This window comes from Anolis sagrei, chromosome 4, assembly GCF_037176765.1.
Source record: "Anolis sagrei isolate rAnoSag1 chromosome 4, rAnoSag1.mat, whole genome shotgun sequence".
Classification (NCBI taxonomy): domain Eukaryota; kingdom Metazoa; phylum Chordata; class Lepidosauria; order Squamata; family Dactyloidae; genus Anolis; species Anolis sagrei.
Genome location: NC_090024.1, coordinates 126,162,899 through 126,179,632, shown reverse-complemented (window position 1 = coordinate 126,179,632; position 16,734 = coordinate 126,162,899). Strand labels below are relative to the sequence as shown.

Genomic DNA, 16,734 nt, shown 5'->3' with positions numbered 1-16,734 from the left:
TATATATATACACACACATACACATACACATACACATCTGATGGGTGCTAACTTCAGGGAGCGTTCGATAGCTATCCTGAAGCCGCTCTATTGGTTTCCTATCCAGTTGGTTTCCTGTCCCTATACGCTTTCAGTCCAGCCTCTCTGGAGCACCATGTCCCCCAATACATCCCAGGGCATAAACTTAGATAAAGTGGGGAAACTGAATCAATACACAAGCCCACACCAGTATATGTTTACACATAACTAGAGAAGGCTCCTTCTCAGGTGCAGCCCCAGCCCTCTGAATCTCCCTCCCTGAAGAACTAGGTATGCTCCATCTTTGCTCAGCTTTAGGGAGGAGGTCAAAACTTTCTTCTTTAGCAAGGCCTTGAATTGAGCCATTGCAGGAGTTGGGGGTTTATGATCAGGATGGGGGAGGGTTACATAGGGGAGGAGGTTATGGTTTTAACAGAAATGTGGGATTTTATTGATTGTCATTTTATGATGATTTTATATATTTTGTTCTCCTGATTCAAGGATTTTAAAGTTTGTATTCTGTTTGTAAGCAGCCTTGGGCCCACATTGCGGAGAAAGGCAGGATAGAAATAAATAAATAAATAAAATATATCATTTTGATCTGGTTACTTCTCCATCGCTATCTGGAGAGCAGTGTGTCTTGTGGCTGTGCAGGCTTCTTACTCATCTTTTTAAAATGTGTTTGGTGATGATTGATGGGTGATTCTGTTCTTCTCAGTATGTAAACAGATCAGATAAGAGTCCGAAGAGAGAAAGGTAAAAGAGAACTAAAGCTAAGTAAAGTAAAGGGCAACAGGAAGCATGGTACCTCAGGCCCCTTCTATATTGACATATAAAATTCCAGATTATCTGCTTTGAACTGGATTATCTGGCAGTGTAGACCCATATAATCCAGTTCAAAGTAGATAATGTGGATTATCTGTTTTGATATTTATTTATTTATTTATTTGCCGTATTTGCATACTGCCTTTCTCAGTCAGAGGCGACTCAAGGCAGTTCACAGTCAGCAGCGATTCGATGCCATAACAAATATCAAAATACAGTTAAACCAATTATAAAATCAATTCAACGTTTAAAATGTAATATAAAAAAGCAAATATATCTGTAAAAACAAGATCTGGATTATATGGCAGTGTAGAAGGGGCTGCAATTAGAATAAGAGAGATTTAACTGATATCTTTGATGAACCATTTTATTTTTGTAAGACAGATTTTTTTCTGTAGCTCTCATTTCAAATGTTTTTTCTAGTCACAAATTTATTTAATCCAATTTATGCATCAATTTATGACCTTTAAAATAAATGAACCAATGAAAATATGCATCTATTTTGGGGACAGATTTCTCTTGATATGTGCTACATTATACAGTTTTTCCTACTATACAAGGAATATCATGATATTAGCATACCAACAAACATAATTTAATCAAGTGTTGTAAATATTAAAAATCTGGAGCAGAGTTGTCAGGGTCTAATGCCTAACTTGTAGAATACTATCTTAACTTGTAGAATTCTAAGTCTTTTCGTAATACACATTTGTTAGATTCTCTGTCAAAAACCCCCCCCCCCTTTAAATAAAGTTAGTTGTATTGCTAGATGATCCATTATTCATATCATGATCTGATCACCATGCTCAATATATCCCATATGCATGGGAGTATTGGGGTAATGATACAAAAGGTTTGCTAGGGTAGATCCTCAGCTTCCTCCACCCCCCGAATCAAACTCAGCCCCCTCCAAATTAAACTCAGCACCCCTCGAATCAAAATCCTGGCTACGGGCCTGTCTGAGGCACAAGGGGGTATCTTGGCTTACGTAACTTGTTTGTAAGCAAACATTTTTTCATCTCATGTATCTCGCTTTATTTGTGTCCCTTTAATGAATTTGTATTATTCCTTTTTAGGTGATGGAAAAGAATAAGATGATCTTGTCCCGCAGAATGTATAGCAGTGAAAAAACATGGCATAAAGTCATGAGGCATATCATAATGCTTTTGGAATCACAGGTGAGACTTTCTTGAGATACCAATTTTGTGTAACAAAAGAGTGTGTATAGTCTGTAATAATTATTATGATACTTGAAACAGCCAATCCAATTTTCTTATGATTTTTCTTTACTTTTTTCCCCTTCTGATGCACTCAGGATGCTACTGATCTTTCAATTCTGCAGCAGCTGACACTGGATTACCGAGAGCTCTTGACCCAAATTGGCATAAAAGTGGGCCAGACTGAAGAAACTTGCAGGGATAGGGCAAGAAGTGTTCAGAATGGTTTGACTGGATGGCTAAATTACTTCAATAATCATGTTCTGTGAGTTTTCAGGAATTGTCAATTCATATTGAGTGTTTCTGTATTGCTTACTACTCACATGAGAACTGTAACAGTCCTTTGAGTTTTTAGTTTGCTACTATATATTAATGTGGAATAATAATACTTGGCACTTATCCCGAATCTCTGCCTCTAACTAGCACCTTAGAAATTCTACAGTTAGTGTGGCTTCCTGACTTCTAAGGTGGGTTTTGCATTGTCAAAATTAGAGATGGACTATAGCTCCATTAGCGTAGCTCAGGGCTTCTCAAACGTTTTCAGCTGTTGAACCCTTTTTAAAGCTAAAGTTTCTCATGATGCCCCAAGAAGTGTTTATATATTATATTATATATTATATTATACATAATGGATATATATGTATCAGGCATGGACCGGACCAGTAGCAGATGGATGGAGAGTGTTTGTGTGAACTAATTCACAACGTGCAAAAAAAAAAAAAAAAAAAACTGGGGGAAAAAGAATATAATATTGAAAATGAATAATAATTTTAACCAACATAAACTTAAGAGTGTTACAGTGGAAGACCCCAGAAGCCATCCAATCCAACCCCTTTTTGGCTTGCAGGAAAAGCACGATCAAAGCATTCCCAACAGATAGTCACCCAGCTTTAGCATAATAATAATAATAATAATAATAATAATAATAATAATAATAATAGCAGCAGCAGCAGCAGCAGCAGCAGCAGCAAGAACAGCAGAAATCCCAGAAGTCATCCAGTCCAACCTCCTTCTGCCATGCAGGAAAAGCACAATCAAAGCATTCCCAAAAGATGGTCACCCAGCCTTAATATAATAATAATAATAATAATAACAACAACAATAGCAGCAGTAGCAGCAGAAATCCCAGAAGTCATCCAGTCGAACCTCCTTCTGCCATGCAGCAAAAGCACAATCAAAGCACCCCCAACAGATGGCCATCCAGCCTTTGCAATAATAGTTGTAATAATAATAATAATAATATTATTAATAATAATAATAATAATAATAATAATAATAGGAGTGGGAAGCAGCATGGCACCGCAGAGCCCCTCACTATCAGTGCTACCTGGAGCACAGTTTGAGAACCCCTGCTGTAGCGACATCACCCATGTGGCCTACATATGTTAAGAATGGTCAAAGCAGAATATTCACCCACACCATGAATAGGTTCGAGCCTTTTTATTCAGGCAGGCATTAGTAATTTTTTGCATTACACAGCCCAACAAAAAAAAAAATGGTGCCTTGGTTTTTAGGCTGTTCTTGAGGTTATTTGTGGTGCTGATTCAGAAAATTGCACTGAATAGAGTTCATCAGCTCTAGTTTCTTAGATGTGGCTATCATGGGCTTGATAGACAGCATATGTTCTACATCTCAAATACTAGAGCTGATAGGGAGAAACTGGTACCATTTTTGGAATCAGCAAGTAAATATATCCAGAAACAGGTCTAATATTTGTGTGTTGGCCAGTGTAATCAAGAGTTTGTTTTTAATCCTTTTCTGTTTTAGTGAGTCACCTTAACTATCCTTTGGGAAAGGGAATATGACTAAACAATAAGTGACAGATGACACTGGAGATAATAGTGATTGCCATAGTGATTGCCATAGTGATTGACATTCTTATCATATGTAAGGAGCCCCCGGTGGTGCAGTGGGTTAAACCCCTGTGCTGGCAGAATTGAAGACTGACAGGTCGCAGGTTCGAATCCGGGGAGAGGCGGATGAGCTCCCTCTATCAGCTCCAGCTCTTCATGTGGGGACATAAGAGAAGCCTCCCACAAGGATGATAAAAACATCAAATCATCCAGGTGTCCCCTGGGCAATGTCCTTGCAGACGGCCAATTCTCTCACATCAGAAGCGACTTGCTCCTGACACGACAAAAAAAAAATCATATGTACAGTACATTTCTTTAATTCTATTTTAAAATGATATGTGTTGGGAGCAATTGCTACATCTTGTAATAGTAAAATTTGTGGTTTAAATGACTACTGTGTAACAAGTATTTTCTTTAATCTGTTCTGAGTCACTATCTCATTTACTCTTCAATAGATAATCTACGTTTCAAATACTATGTAAGGGTGAGGGGGTTACCATAGGTGTTTATAATTTCCACCAGATTTTTTTTTCACATAGTTCAGATTCCCAACAATGAGCTCCTAGACCCTCACCATAAACTAGTATGTTGTCCCTGCAAAATCTAGCAAAATTCCACCAGACTATTGGACATGGATGGTATGTTTCCTGATGCACAATGATTACCAACAAAATTGGAGGTGATGGTGTCTTTGATAAAAGCAGTTGGTGGGTTTTTTAATCATTTCTATAAGTTTAATTTATAGTCTCTTAGGTAAGATATTCATACAGAATAGATTTATTCACTAATAATAATAATAATAATAATAATAATAATAATAATAATTCTTTATTTTTATCGCACTTTTCTCTCTAAATGGGACCGAAAGCAGCTCACAACATATTAAAACAGTACAAATCAAACAGCATGTATAACAAATACCTATAAAATTTAGAGGTATCATAGTTAAATGTTTTGCCATGTCGTTCTATCTTCTTGATTTTTTTTAGTGGGAAAGGAAATTACAATTCCGAAAAGGGACTCTCTTTGCTGGATGAAATCCTTGTGGATCTCAAAGCCTGGGAAAAGGTAAAAGTTTTCTGCTCCATTCACAATTAACACTGTATTAATTATTGTGCAGTATTTATGGGTTTGCTTTGCTTTCTGTGTACTAGATGCTTTGTAGACCTGTCGATAGACAACAGATAGATTTTGTGGCTCATCATAATATAGTCAGTCCTCGAGTTACAAACACACGAGTTACAAATTACTCATAGTTAAGTACAGGAGCGAGACAACAGGAAGTGAGAGAAATCTACCAGTTGGAAAGGAAATTCATTCCTGAAAGAGTTATCTTGGGAAAAAGGCGTTTCCACTGGAGCTTTCTCACTAATCCTTGTTTTAAAAACAAGCCAGATTTTTCAAAAGCCAGTTATCACAGGGACATGAAATGAGGTGAAATCTTTTGAACAGGGGTGCAGACAGCAAAACAAGTACCACAAGCCTGTTAACTCTTCCCTATGCTGTCCAAAGCTAAAAATATATTTCGGCTGACGTTACACTTAAAATGTATCTGTTTTGACTTACATACACATTCAACGTGAGAACAAATCTTCAGAACCTATCTTATTTGTAACTTGGGGACTGTCTGTGCTACAATTCTGTATCATTGTTAGTGTACTTAAATGTTGTTCTTGTTTTGGATAACTCAAAAGGTGCTCATGTAGAATTTCAAATAGATTCCCATTCAATATCTGATTGGATTTAATAATGCTACATCATCAGGTATTCCCAGTGGTGTAGTGGGTTAAAGCCCTGTGCCGGCAGGACTGAAGTCCGACAGGTCACAGGTTCGAATCCGGGGAGAGGTGGATGAGCTCCCTCTATCACCTCCAGCTCCTCATGCGGGGACATGAGAGAAGCCTCCCACAAGGATGATAAAAACTTAAAAAGAAATCATCCTGGCGTCCCCTGGGCAACGTCCTTGCAGATGGCCAATTCTCTCACACCAGAAGCGACTTGCAGTTTCTCAAGTCACTCCTGACACAACCCAAAAAAATAATAAATCAGATATTCTAAACTAGACCTAATAAAAGGTGCTGTTATGAGCTGCACTTCTGCTGATGTACTGGGCTAGGAGTCATTTCAACATTGCCCAGAGTGATGAGGGAGGACAGTCAAAATCAGAGCAATGCATTTTTAAAGCCTTACTTCTTTTGTAGCTACTATCGCCATATACTCCCCCCCCCCCCCGATTCTCCTGTCTACCCAACTTGGAACTACCTGTCTGTGTTAGTGGGGCTATGTACTACTTTGAGGCGAGCGTCTATGCTTCTTCCAGCACAGCTGGGGCAGATTTGTCATTGTTAGGATTTGTAGAATAGTTGATGTTAACAAATACATAGAAGTATGGAGAAAGGCAGGGAGTTTCAGAAAAAAATCTATTTCTGTTTTATTGACTATTCTAAAGCCTTTGACTGTGTGGATCATAATACATTGTGTCAAGTTCTTGGTGGTATGGGCATACCAAATCACCTTGTCTCTCCCGTGAGGAATCTGTATAAAGACCAAGTAGCAACAGTAAGAACTGACCATGGAACAACAGACTGGTTCAAGATTGGGAAAGGCGTACAGCAGGGTTGTATCCTCTCACCCAACCTATTCAACGTGTATGCAGAACACATCATGCGATGTGCAGGGCTTGAGGAATGCAAGGCTGGGGTGAAAATTGCTGGAAGAAACATTAACAACCTTAGATATGCAGATGACACCACTTTGGTGGCCAAAAGTGAGGAGCTGAGGAGCCTTCTCATGAAGGTGAAAAAAAAAAGTGCAAAAGCTGGGTTGCAGGTAAACATAAAAAAACAAGATTATGGCAACAAGAATGATTGACAACTGGGAAATAGAGGGAGAAAACGTGGAGGCAGTGACAGACTTTGTATTTCTAGGTGCAAAGATTACTGCAGACACAGACTGCAGCCAGGAAAACAGGAGATGCTTACTTCTTGGGAGGAAAGCAATGACCAATCTCAACAAAATAGTGAAGTGTAGAGGCATCACACTAGCAACGAAGATCCGCATAGTTAAAGCAATGATATTTCCCATAGGCACCCACGGATGTGGACATGTACACTATGTAGCTTTTGTGTGGGAAAAGCAGCTTTGGATAGGGGATAATAATGTATAGTGGGCAGACATCCCACAGAGAAAAGGTTGCATACATGAAAAAAAGGATCCCTGGACTCTTAGGCTGCTTGTGAGGGATGAACTGTAAGCATCCGGTCCTTGGCTAAGTGTTTAGAAGACTATAGTGTATTTGTTTGTTTCAGATACTGACTGAGGAGTTGGCTCTGTATGGAGGGGAAATGCTCCTAGTGAGACAAGAGCCCCTCAAAACAGCTGCCAATCTACAAAAACAGTGGGTGGACTTGGGACTTGCTGTACTTGGCCGCCACAAAGATCTCCATGGCAAGATGCCTCCGGAGTTGAAAAAGCTGGAAGAAATCAACAAAAAATCCAATACGCTTTCTGAAGAGTACCGCAGAAGGATGGGCGGGGAGAACGGTGAGAAATGGTTGGGCTTTCCCTAAAAGACTTCCTTGGGAAGAGGAAGAGTCTAGGAGAACAAATGAAAATGATTAAAAATGCATTTCTAAGTAGTATGGAAGCAAGACCATTGTATGTATGCAGTGAAAGGGAGTAGTAGAGCCTTTTCAGGAATATTATTATTATTATTATTATCTATATATATAAATTTGTTAGGGGCATCCAACGAGGAAACAAAACTCAAAAACCCCCCAACGAAACTTAACCAAAATTCCCATGCCCATAACACAACCCACAAGGTACAAACATATCTACTCAAAATGAAAAACAACACAACAACACACTCACAAAACGGCAAAACAACAAAACTCAAAAAAACCCTAACGAAACTTAACCAAAATCCCCGTGCCCATAACACAACCCACAAGGTACAAACATATCTACTCAAAATGAAAAACAACACAACAACACACTCACAAAACGGCAAAACAACAAAACTCAAAAATCCCCCAACGAAACTTAACCAAAATCCCCATGCCCATAACACAACCCACAAGGTACAAACATACCTACTCAAAATGAAAAACAACACAACAACACACTCACAAAACGGCAAAACAACAAAACTCAAAAATCCCCCAACGAAACTTAACTAAAATCCCCATGCCCATAACACAACCCACAAGGTACAAACATATCTACTCAAAATGAAAAACAACACAACAACACACTCACAAAACAGCAAAACAACAAAACTCAAAAATCCCCCAACGAAACTTAACTAAAATCCCTGTGCCCATAACACAACCCACAAGGTACAAACATATCTACTCAAAATGAAAAACAACACAGCAACACACTCACAAAACGGCAAAAGAACAAAACTCAAAAAAACCCCAACGAAACTTAACCAAAATTCCCATACCCATAACACAACCCACAAGGTACAAACATATCTACTCAAAATGAAAAACAACACAACAACACACTCACAAAACGGCAAAACAACTGAGCATGCGCATTGGCGCCCAGCCGCAAGTTCCCTGGCGCGCGCACATGGCCTTCCGGCCAACGTTCTCTCTGCGGAAACCATGCCCACTCCAAGCCCCGCCGCGCCGCTCCCCGCACACACACACACCCTGCCGCACACACACACGCAACCCCACGCTCCATCACTCCCCCCGCCGCCGCATACACACACGCAACCCCACTCCCCCCGCCGCCACACACACACACGCAACCCCACGCTCCATCACTCCCCCCACCGCCGCACACACACGCAACCCCACTCCCCCCGCCGCCGCACACACACACAACCCCACTCCCCCTGCCGCCGCACACACACACGCAACCCCACGCTCCATCACTCCCCCCGCTGCCGCACACACACACGCAACCCCACGCTCCATCACTCCCCTGCCCCAATCTTACCTCCTTTTACTTCACGCCACCTCCAAACCCCACCCCACCCCTTCCCGCCTTGTCAAAATCTAGGAAAGACAGGAAAGAAGGAAAGAAGGAAGAAAGAGAAAGGGAGGTAAAGAAAAAGGGGGAAGGAAGGAAAGTTAGAGGAAGAAGAAAAGGAAAGAAAAGAAAAGATGGAAGGAAAGAAAAGAGAGACAGCAGAAGAGAAAGAAAAAGGGGGAAGGAAGGAAAGAGATAGAGAAAGAAGAGGAGAAGGAAAGATGGGAAGGAAGGAAGGAAGGAAGGAGGGAGGGAGGGAAAGAAGGAGAGAAAGAGGGAAGATTGGCCACAGCAACACGTGGCGGGTAAAGGTTGTTATTTCTATTATTATTATTATGCTATTGTTCCTCTGAGACCCTTTTAGGGGGAATGGGAGAGGTGTCAGGTCCCGGAGGCAATGCATTGCATTATTGTTATTGTTATGATGGTGGTGAAATAAAAGGAAATAAAAAGTGAAAGAAGGAAGCAAACAGGGAGGGAAGAAAGGCAAAGGAAGAAAGGGGGAGGGAATGAAGGAAAGAGAGAAGGATGAAACCAAGTAGTGAAAGAAGGAAAGAGAGAAGGATGAAACCAAGTAGTGAAAGAAGGAAAGAAAGAAAGAGGTAGAGAAGGAAGAAAGGAGAGAAAGGGGGAGGAAAAGGGGGAAGGAATAGGTAGGGACCTCTCTTTCATAATAGTCCAGATATCTACTTCAACTTTGATAAGTTTTACTATAGGCCACAGCAACGCGTGGCAGGGCACAGCTAGTTAATAATAATAATAATCTTTAATAATAATTTTTTATTTCTCGTGTCAGGGCAGCCAGTCAGTTATATTACATTTCTAACAACAAAGCAAACAAACAAACAGAGAAAATACAAAATGTGTGAGTTTGGTAGTTGATTAAATGTCCTTTGACAAGTATCTGGCCACTTGGAGTGCTTCTGGTGTTGCTGCAAGAAGGTCCTCCATTGTGCATGTGGCAGGGCTCAGGTTGCATTGCAGCATTTGGTCTGTGGGTTGCTCCTCTCCACACTCGCATGTCGAGGATTCCACTTTGTAGCCCCATTTCTGAAGGTTGGCTCTGCATCTCATGGTGCCAGAGCGCAGTCTGTTCAGCACCTTCCAAGTCGCCCAGTCCTATGTGTACCCAGTGGGGAGTCTCTCATTTGGTATCAGCCATTGGTTGAGGTTCTGGGTTTGAGCCTGCCACTTTTGGACTCTCGCTTGCTGAGGCATTCCAGCGAGTGTCTCTGTAGATCTTAGAAAACTATGTCTGGATTTAAGTCGTTGACGTGCTGGCTGATACCCAAACAGGGGATGAGCTGGAGATGTCTCTGCCTTGGTCCTTTCACTATTGGCTGCCACTTCCCGGCGGATGTCAGGTGGTGCGATACCGGCTAGACAGTGTAATTTCTCCAGTGGTCTAGGGCGCAGACACCCCGTGATAATGCAGCATGTCTCATTAAGAGCCACATCCACTGTTTTAGTGTGGTGAGATGTGTTCCACACTGGGCATGCATACTCAGCAGCGGAGTAGCACAGCTCAAGGGCAGATGTCTTCACTGTATCTGGTTGTGATCCCCAGGTTGTGCCAGTCAACTTTCATATGATATTGTTTCTAGCACCCACTTTTTGCTTGATGTTCAGGCAGTGCTTCTTGTAGGTAAGAGCACGGTCCAGAGTGACTCCCAGGTATTTGGGTGCGCTGCAATGCTCCAGTGGGATTCCTTCCCAGATGATCTTCAGAGCTCGGGATGCTTCTCTGTTCTTGAGATGAAAGGCATATGTCTGTGTTTTAGATGGGTTAGGGATCAGCTGGTTTTCCCTATAATAGGCAGTAAGAGCACCTAGAGCTTCGGAAAGCTTCTGTTCTACCATCTCAAATAATAATAATAATCTGCACTTAAACACAAACAGCACTGACAAGATTACCATCTGCCAGCTGCAGAAGGCCACCTTACTGGGATCTGCACGCAGATTGTCTGCTGTGGACTCATCTTGTGGTGTTTCAAAATAATAATAATTATTATTATTTATTTTTTTACATCCCGCCACCATCTCCCCAAAGGAGACTCAGGGCGGCTAACATGAGGCCAAGCGCAAAGGTATAATACAGCAAAATAAAATACAAAAAGCCGACAACAAAAATTACATCAGAATAAAATACGTACTGTAGCAAAATAAATAAAGCAAATTAACACAATATAAAGGAACACTTTTGATAGCAAGTGAGAATCAGATGTCACATTTGCCTCAGCTGGGACCTCTTACTCCTGAAAAGAATTAATCAAGTGATCAAAACTAAATAGGATGGAAAAATACAGTTGGCTAATATATGCTAGTGTTAAAAATGCTCCTAGAATCATAGAGTTGGAAGAGACCTCGTGGGCCATCCAGTCCAACCCCCTGCCAAGAAGAAGGGAAATTGCATTCAAAGCACCCCCAACAGATGGCCATCCAGCCTCTGTTTAAAAACTTCCAAAAAAGGAGCCTCTACCACATTCCTAATTTATTTATTTTTGTTGTCACTGATGAATAAACCTAAGAGCTTTCATGTCGTGGATTCCACTTTGTAGCCCCATTTCTTAAGGTTGACTCTGCATCTCTTGGTGCCAGAGTGCAGTCTGTTCAGTGCCTTCCAAGTCGCCCAGTTTTCTGTGCGTCCAGGGGGGAGTCTCTCATTTGGTATCAGCCATTGGTTGAGGTTCTGGGTTTGAGCCTGCCACTTTTGGACTCTCACTTGCTGAGATGTTCCAGCGAGTGTCTCTGAAGAACTTAGAAAACTATTTCTTGATTAAAGTCGTTGACATGCTGGCTGATACTCAAACAGGAAATGGGCTAGAGATGTCACTGCCTTGGTACTGTACATATGTTGGTAATGTACATATGTTGTTCATATGTACATTAGCAACTGCAAAACTTTTAACTTCACATTTAATGCAACTGAGTGAGGCGTATTATAGCTAAAGCTAATTCTGAAAAGTATCTGTCAGGTTGAAATCCCATCCCAACACTCAGGAGCTGGCATTAGTGTGAAGTTGGCCTGAGATTTGGCTCCTAGATGTCAATAGAAGCATCTAAAGTTGGGTATCTAAAAGGCAAAGTGTCTTCCTGAATTACTAGTAATGGGTCATTGGCCACCAACCAACTGCTTACTTTTTAAACTGGTCTTTCAAGAAGAGTAATTTTGGAAAGTGATGTGTTATTTCATTTTAATGCCTATACATCAGTGGTTCCCCAGGTTTTGGCCTACAACTCCCAGAAATTATTATTTTACTTATTATTTCCAGTATTTCTACCCCATAGAAATACCACCTAGTTTACCAGTTGTTACAATTTCTGGGACTGCAACTGAGTTTACCAGTTGTTACAATTTACCAGTTGTTACAATTTACCAGTTTACAATTTACCTAGTTTACCAGTTGTTACAATTTCTGGGACTGCATCTGGGAACCCACAGGATGAGAACCAGTGCTATATGTGGTGGTTGACTTTAATTAGTGGCAGGGAATAGTAACTTGTAACTCATTGTAACTTATAAAAATCTCTAAATCTGCATATTGCTATATGTACAGTATGTTTACCCTAGCCTTAATGCATTACTTACCAATAGTTTTTGTTCTTCTCCATCATTTTATTTTATTTTATATTATATTTTTGTGCTCTTTCAGGGTCTGCTAGGATTTTAACAGGTTTGCTTCACAGTTTAGAGGACTGGACATTTAAGCTGGTAACTGCCAAGCAGAAGGGTGAAATGCACGAAGCTGGCTGGATAAAATTTTTCCAAAGTGTTTCTGAATGGGTGGTCCAGATAGATGATGTCTTGAAATGGATTGGTACCAGCAACACACCCGAAGAACGAAAGCAAAGCTCAATTAAGTTTATGCTGTAAGAATGTATCTTTCTCAGAATGGTTTTTTCTTACTGTCTTGAGAGCTTTCATTTTTAATTACTGTCTAATAATAATAATAATAATAAGAATACCTTATTTATACCCCAATCCATCTCCCCCAGGGGGACTCGAGGCGGCTTACATGAAGCCACACCCATCAACACAATAAACACAATATACACAAAACATAAAATGCAAAAACCAATATAAAAAACAACACAGCAATATAAAATCAACATCAAGCATAAAAAATTCCACTTCATAATAAAAAATTAAAAATTTAAAAACAATGGGAGATAGGCAATGTAGGATTGTCATGACGGGGAACCGGGATGAAAAGGGATTTCATTGCACAAGCCATGAACTAAAGAGCTTCTGAGGTCATTTTGGACAGGGAGTGTCCTACATTCAATCACTGTCTTGAGAGCTTTCATTGTGTCCAGAGGAGGGTGACTAAAATGATCAAGGGTCTGGAGAACAAGCCCTATGAGGAGCGGCTTAAATTGCTGAGCATGTTTAGCCTGAAGAAGAGAAGGCTGAGAGGAGATATGATAGCCATGTATAAATATCTGAGATGAAGCCACAGGGAGGAGGGAGCAAGCTTGTTTTCTGCTTCCTTGGAGACTAGGACGCGGAACAATGTCTTCAAACTACAAGAAAGGAGATTCCGTCTGAACATGAGGAAGAACTTCCTGACTGTGAGAGCTATTCAGCAGTGGAACTCTCTGCCCTGGATTGTGGTAGAAGCTCCTTCTTTGAAAGCTTTTAAACAGAGGCTGGATGGCCATCTGTCGAAGTTGCTTTGAATGCAATTTCCCTTCTTCTTGGCAGGGGGTTGGCCTGGATGGCTCATGAGGTCTCTTCCAACGCTATGATTCTATGATTTATCTGGATAATTTTTTATAGAGATGTTGGTTATTGTTTATATGTGATTTATATTAATTGTATTGCATTTTTTGCTTTGTTTATTGTTTTTGTTTTATTGTTTTTGTTTATTGATGTACTGCTGGGCTTGGCCTCATGTAAGCCGCTCCGTGTTCCTTGGGGAGATGGTGGCGGGGTATAAATAAAGTATTATTATTATTATTATTATTATTATTATTATTATTATTATTCACATGACGGTTTCCTTTCTGAATCCTCAGTCAAAATCTCATGTATGAGTGGAGGTAATTGAACGGTGTTAAACAGTAGTTTTTAGCAGAATGCTGAAATCCAGAAACATTTGTCCTGTACTGAAAAGCAAGGAAGAGGTCTTTAGATCCCTTTTCCGCTGTTAACAGCAAGGTTTGCCAGAGCTCTCCCTTTGTATATTTTAGCTGGTATTGTTGAATATCCTGGGATTTGAGTTTTAAAAGCTTTGCTTTTGCCACTGCTTTATGTGTAGCGGAATGAAGTGCTGGAATGTACTGTACCCACTTTAGACTTCTAGAATGAGATTGCAGGTTTTAATGTCTTCTTCGAAAATGTCTCACAAAGAGAAATCCAGCACGGCAGGCAAATTGGTGGTCTAGAATCGCATTGATGGTTTAGTTTTCCGTTTCTAGGATTGTTAGTCTTTATATGATGATGCTCTCCTAAGTGACAATATCTACTAGGATATTGAAAAGCTGGAATGTGTCTGGAGAAGATTGACAAAAATGCTAAAAAGTCTTATGAGAAATTTATTTATTTATTTATTGCATATACTTGTACCCCACCCTTCTCACCTCCGAAGGGGGACTCGGGGTGGCCTCACAGCAAACACCATTTGGTGCCATCATAATGATAAGAACAATCAACAAATTCATTAAAACAAAACATTAAATAAACAGGTGTTAAAACACGCCAATTAAAATCTGGATCCAGGTCAATTCATTGTCACTTTGAAATTGCTTATGTCTTCTTCATACAAGCTACTGTTCAATGGTCAAAAGCAAGGTCCCACAGCCAAGTCTTGAGTTTCCTTCTAAAGGACAGGAGGGAGATGGCCAGTCTGATGTCCACAGACGGGGAGCCACTGTTGGGAAGGCCCTGTCTCTCGTCTCCGCCAATTGCATTTGTGACATCGGTGGGATCGAAAGCAGGGCCTCTCCAAATGATCTTAAACTTCGTGATGATTCATAGGAGGAGATATGTTCGGACATGTAGTCTGGGCCAGAACCGTTTAGAGCTTTAAAGGTTAAAACCAGCATTTTGAATTGTGCTCGGAAGCAGATCAAACACATCTCCCCCTATGAACCATCACGGAGATTAAGATCCTCCGGGGAGGCCCTGCTTTCCGTCCCACCATTGACACAGGCACGATTGGTGGGGACGAGAAACAGGGCCTTCTCGGTGATTGCTCCCCAGCTATGGAATTCCTTTCCTGGTGAGATCAGGTCGGCCACCTCCCTTCTGTCTTTTAGAAGGATGGTAAAAACTTGGCTATGGGACCAAGCTTTCGGGACAGGGCAATAAAGGGGCAATAGGAAAGATGACCAGGCCAATTAGACTTGATGTGGAAGACTAGGACGGTTTTAAATGGTGTATTTTAATATTTTGATAAATGTTTTTTTAATGTTTATGTATTGTATGTGAATCTGTATCTCGCCATTGAATGTTTGCCGTGTATATGCTGTGCTCCGCCCTGAGTCCCCTCCGGGGTGAGAAGGGCGGAATATAAATGTTTTAAATAAATAAATAAAATCGGCAACCAGTGGAGCTGGCGTAAAAGAGGAGTTGTATGCTCCCTGTACACTGCTTCGGTGAGCAACCTAGCTGCTGACCGTTGGACTAACTGAAGCTTCTGGGTAGTCTTCAAAGGCAGCCCCATGTAGAGCGCATTGCAGTAGTCTAATTGGGATGTAACAAGAAATGGCTCAGGAAGCTGGGTATGTTTAGCTTGAAGAAGAAAAGGTTGAGAGGGGATGATAGCTATGTTTAAATATTTGAAAGGATGTCACATTGAAGAACGGTCAAGCTTGTTTTCTGCTGCCCTGGAGACTAGGACACAATGGAGCAATGGATTCAAATTGCAGGGGGGGAAAAGATTCTACCTAAACATTAGGGAGAACTTCCTGACCAGAAGAGCTGTTTAGCAATTGAATATGTTGCCTCAGAGTGTGAGGACTTGTAAGGGACAAATTGACTCAATCTGCATTTTAAAAACAGTTTTGGGTGGCTGGTGTAATTTGGGGGTGATTTTTTTTTTTTTTGCTTTTAAAAAATTTGATAAAGTCCAAGGAGCTTTGAGATGCACTATAGGGAGTTCTACAAAATGTGGCTGGGCGATGCTGGTGATCTACACACCACTTTTTCCCCACCCCTGGTTTCGAAAGTTGGAGTCTTTAATGTAGAAACACAGTGTTTGACTATGATTTGTTCACTGTTTCTCTTAAGGGTCGAACCAGAAGAATTGTTCAAAAAGATTCAGCATTGGATCCTGACAACAACTAGTGGTTCTGAAAGAGAAACTGTTCAGCTCACAAAGGAAGTATGGATACCTGTATTTCTTGAGTTTCATTAGCAGGGCATGTTTGTAGCTTATGTAGAATTGGAGGCTGCACTTCAGACTTTAACATTATAGACACATTTTGTTGTTTCCTTTTCTCTGTATTGGGTGAAACTGAAATGCTTTTGTCACAACTAACAAAATCATAGGGCAGAGTCTTCTTTTACTCAAAGCTGTTTTGTCAAGACTACTGTGCTAATCGTTTATAGAAAAAAATAGTGGTTTCTTCAATGGCTGATTTGGGAACAAAGTGTCGTTTTCTATTATTTATTTCATTTATTTGTGGTATTTGTACATTGCCATTCTCAATGGCACCTTTTCCTGAAAAAAAAAAGAGAATACCTTTTTAAAAAACAATGAAAGAAGGAAGAAAATAGTTTTTCTCAGTATTGTAGTGGGAAATAAAACTCTTAAATATTTGTGAAATTATGGAATATAGTTGGTAATTATCTCACAGACTATCAAGTCCAGCCACTGCTCAGTGCA

At 40.5% G+C, this 16,734-nt stretch overlaps 1 protein-coding gene across 1 annotated transcript in view; it reads left to right on the top strand.

The window, feature by feature from the left end:
- Positions 1-16,734, top strand: part of AXDND1 (axonemal dynein light chain domain containing 1) — a 58,907-nt gene that overhangs the window by 25,524 nt on the left and 16,649 nt on the right. The window contains exons 12-17 of the mRNA XM_060774441.2: positions 1,920-2,021; positions 2,159-2,325; positions 4,903-4,981; positions 7,222-7,456; positions 12,556-12,772; positions 16,137-16,230. Of these exons, the coding sequence (XP_060630424.2) occupies positions 1,920-2,021; positions 2,159-2,325; positions 4,903-4,981; positions 7,222-7,456; positions 12,556-12,772; positions 16,137-16,230 (894 nt within the window). The remainder of the gene's footprint in view (positions 1-1,919; positions 2,022-2,158; positions 2,326-4,902; positions 4,982-7,221; positions 7,457-12,555; positions 12,773-16,136; positions 16,231-16,734) is intronic.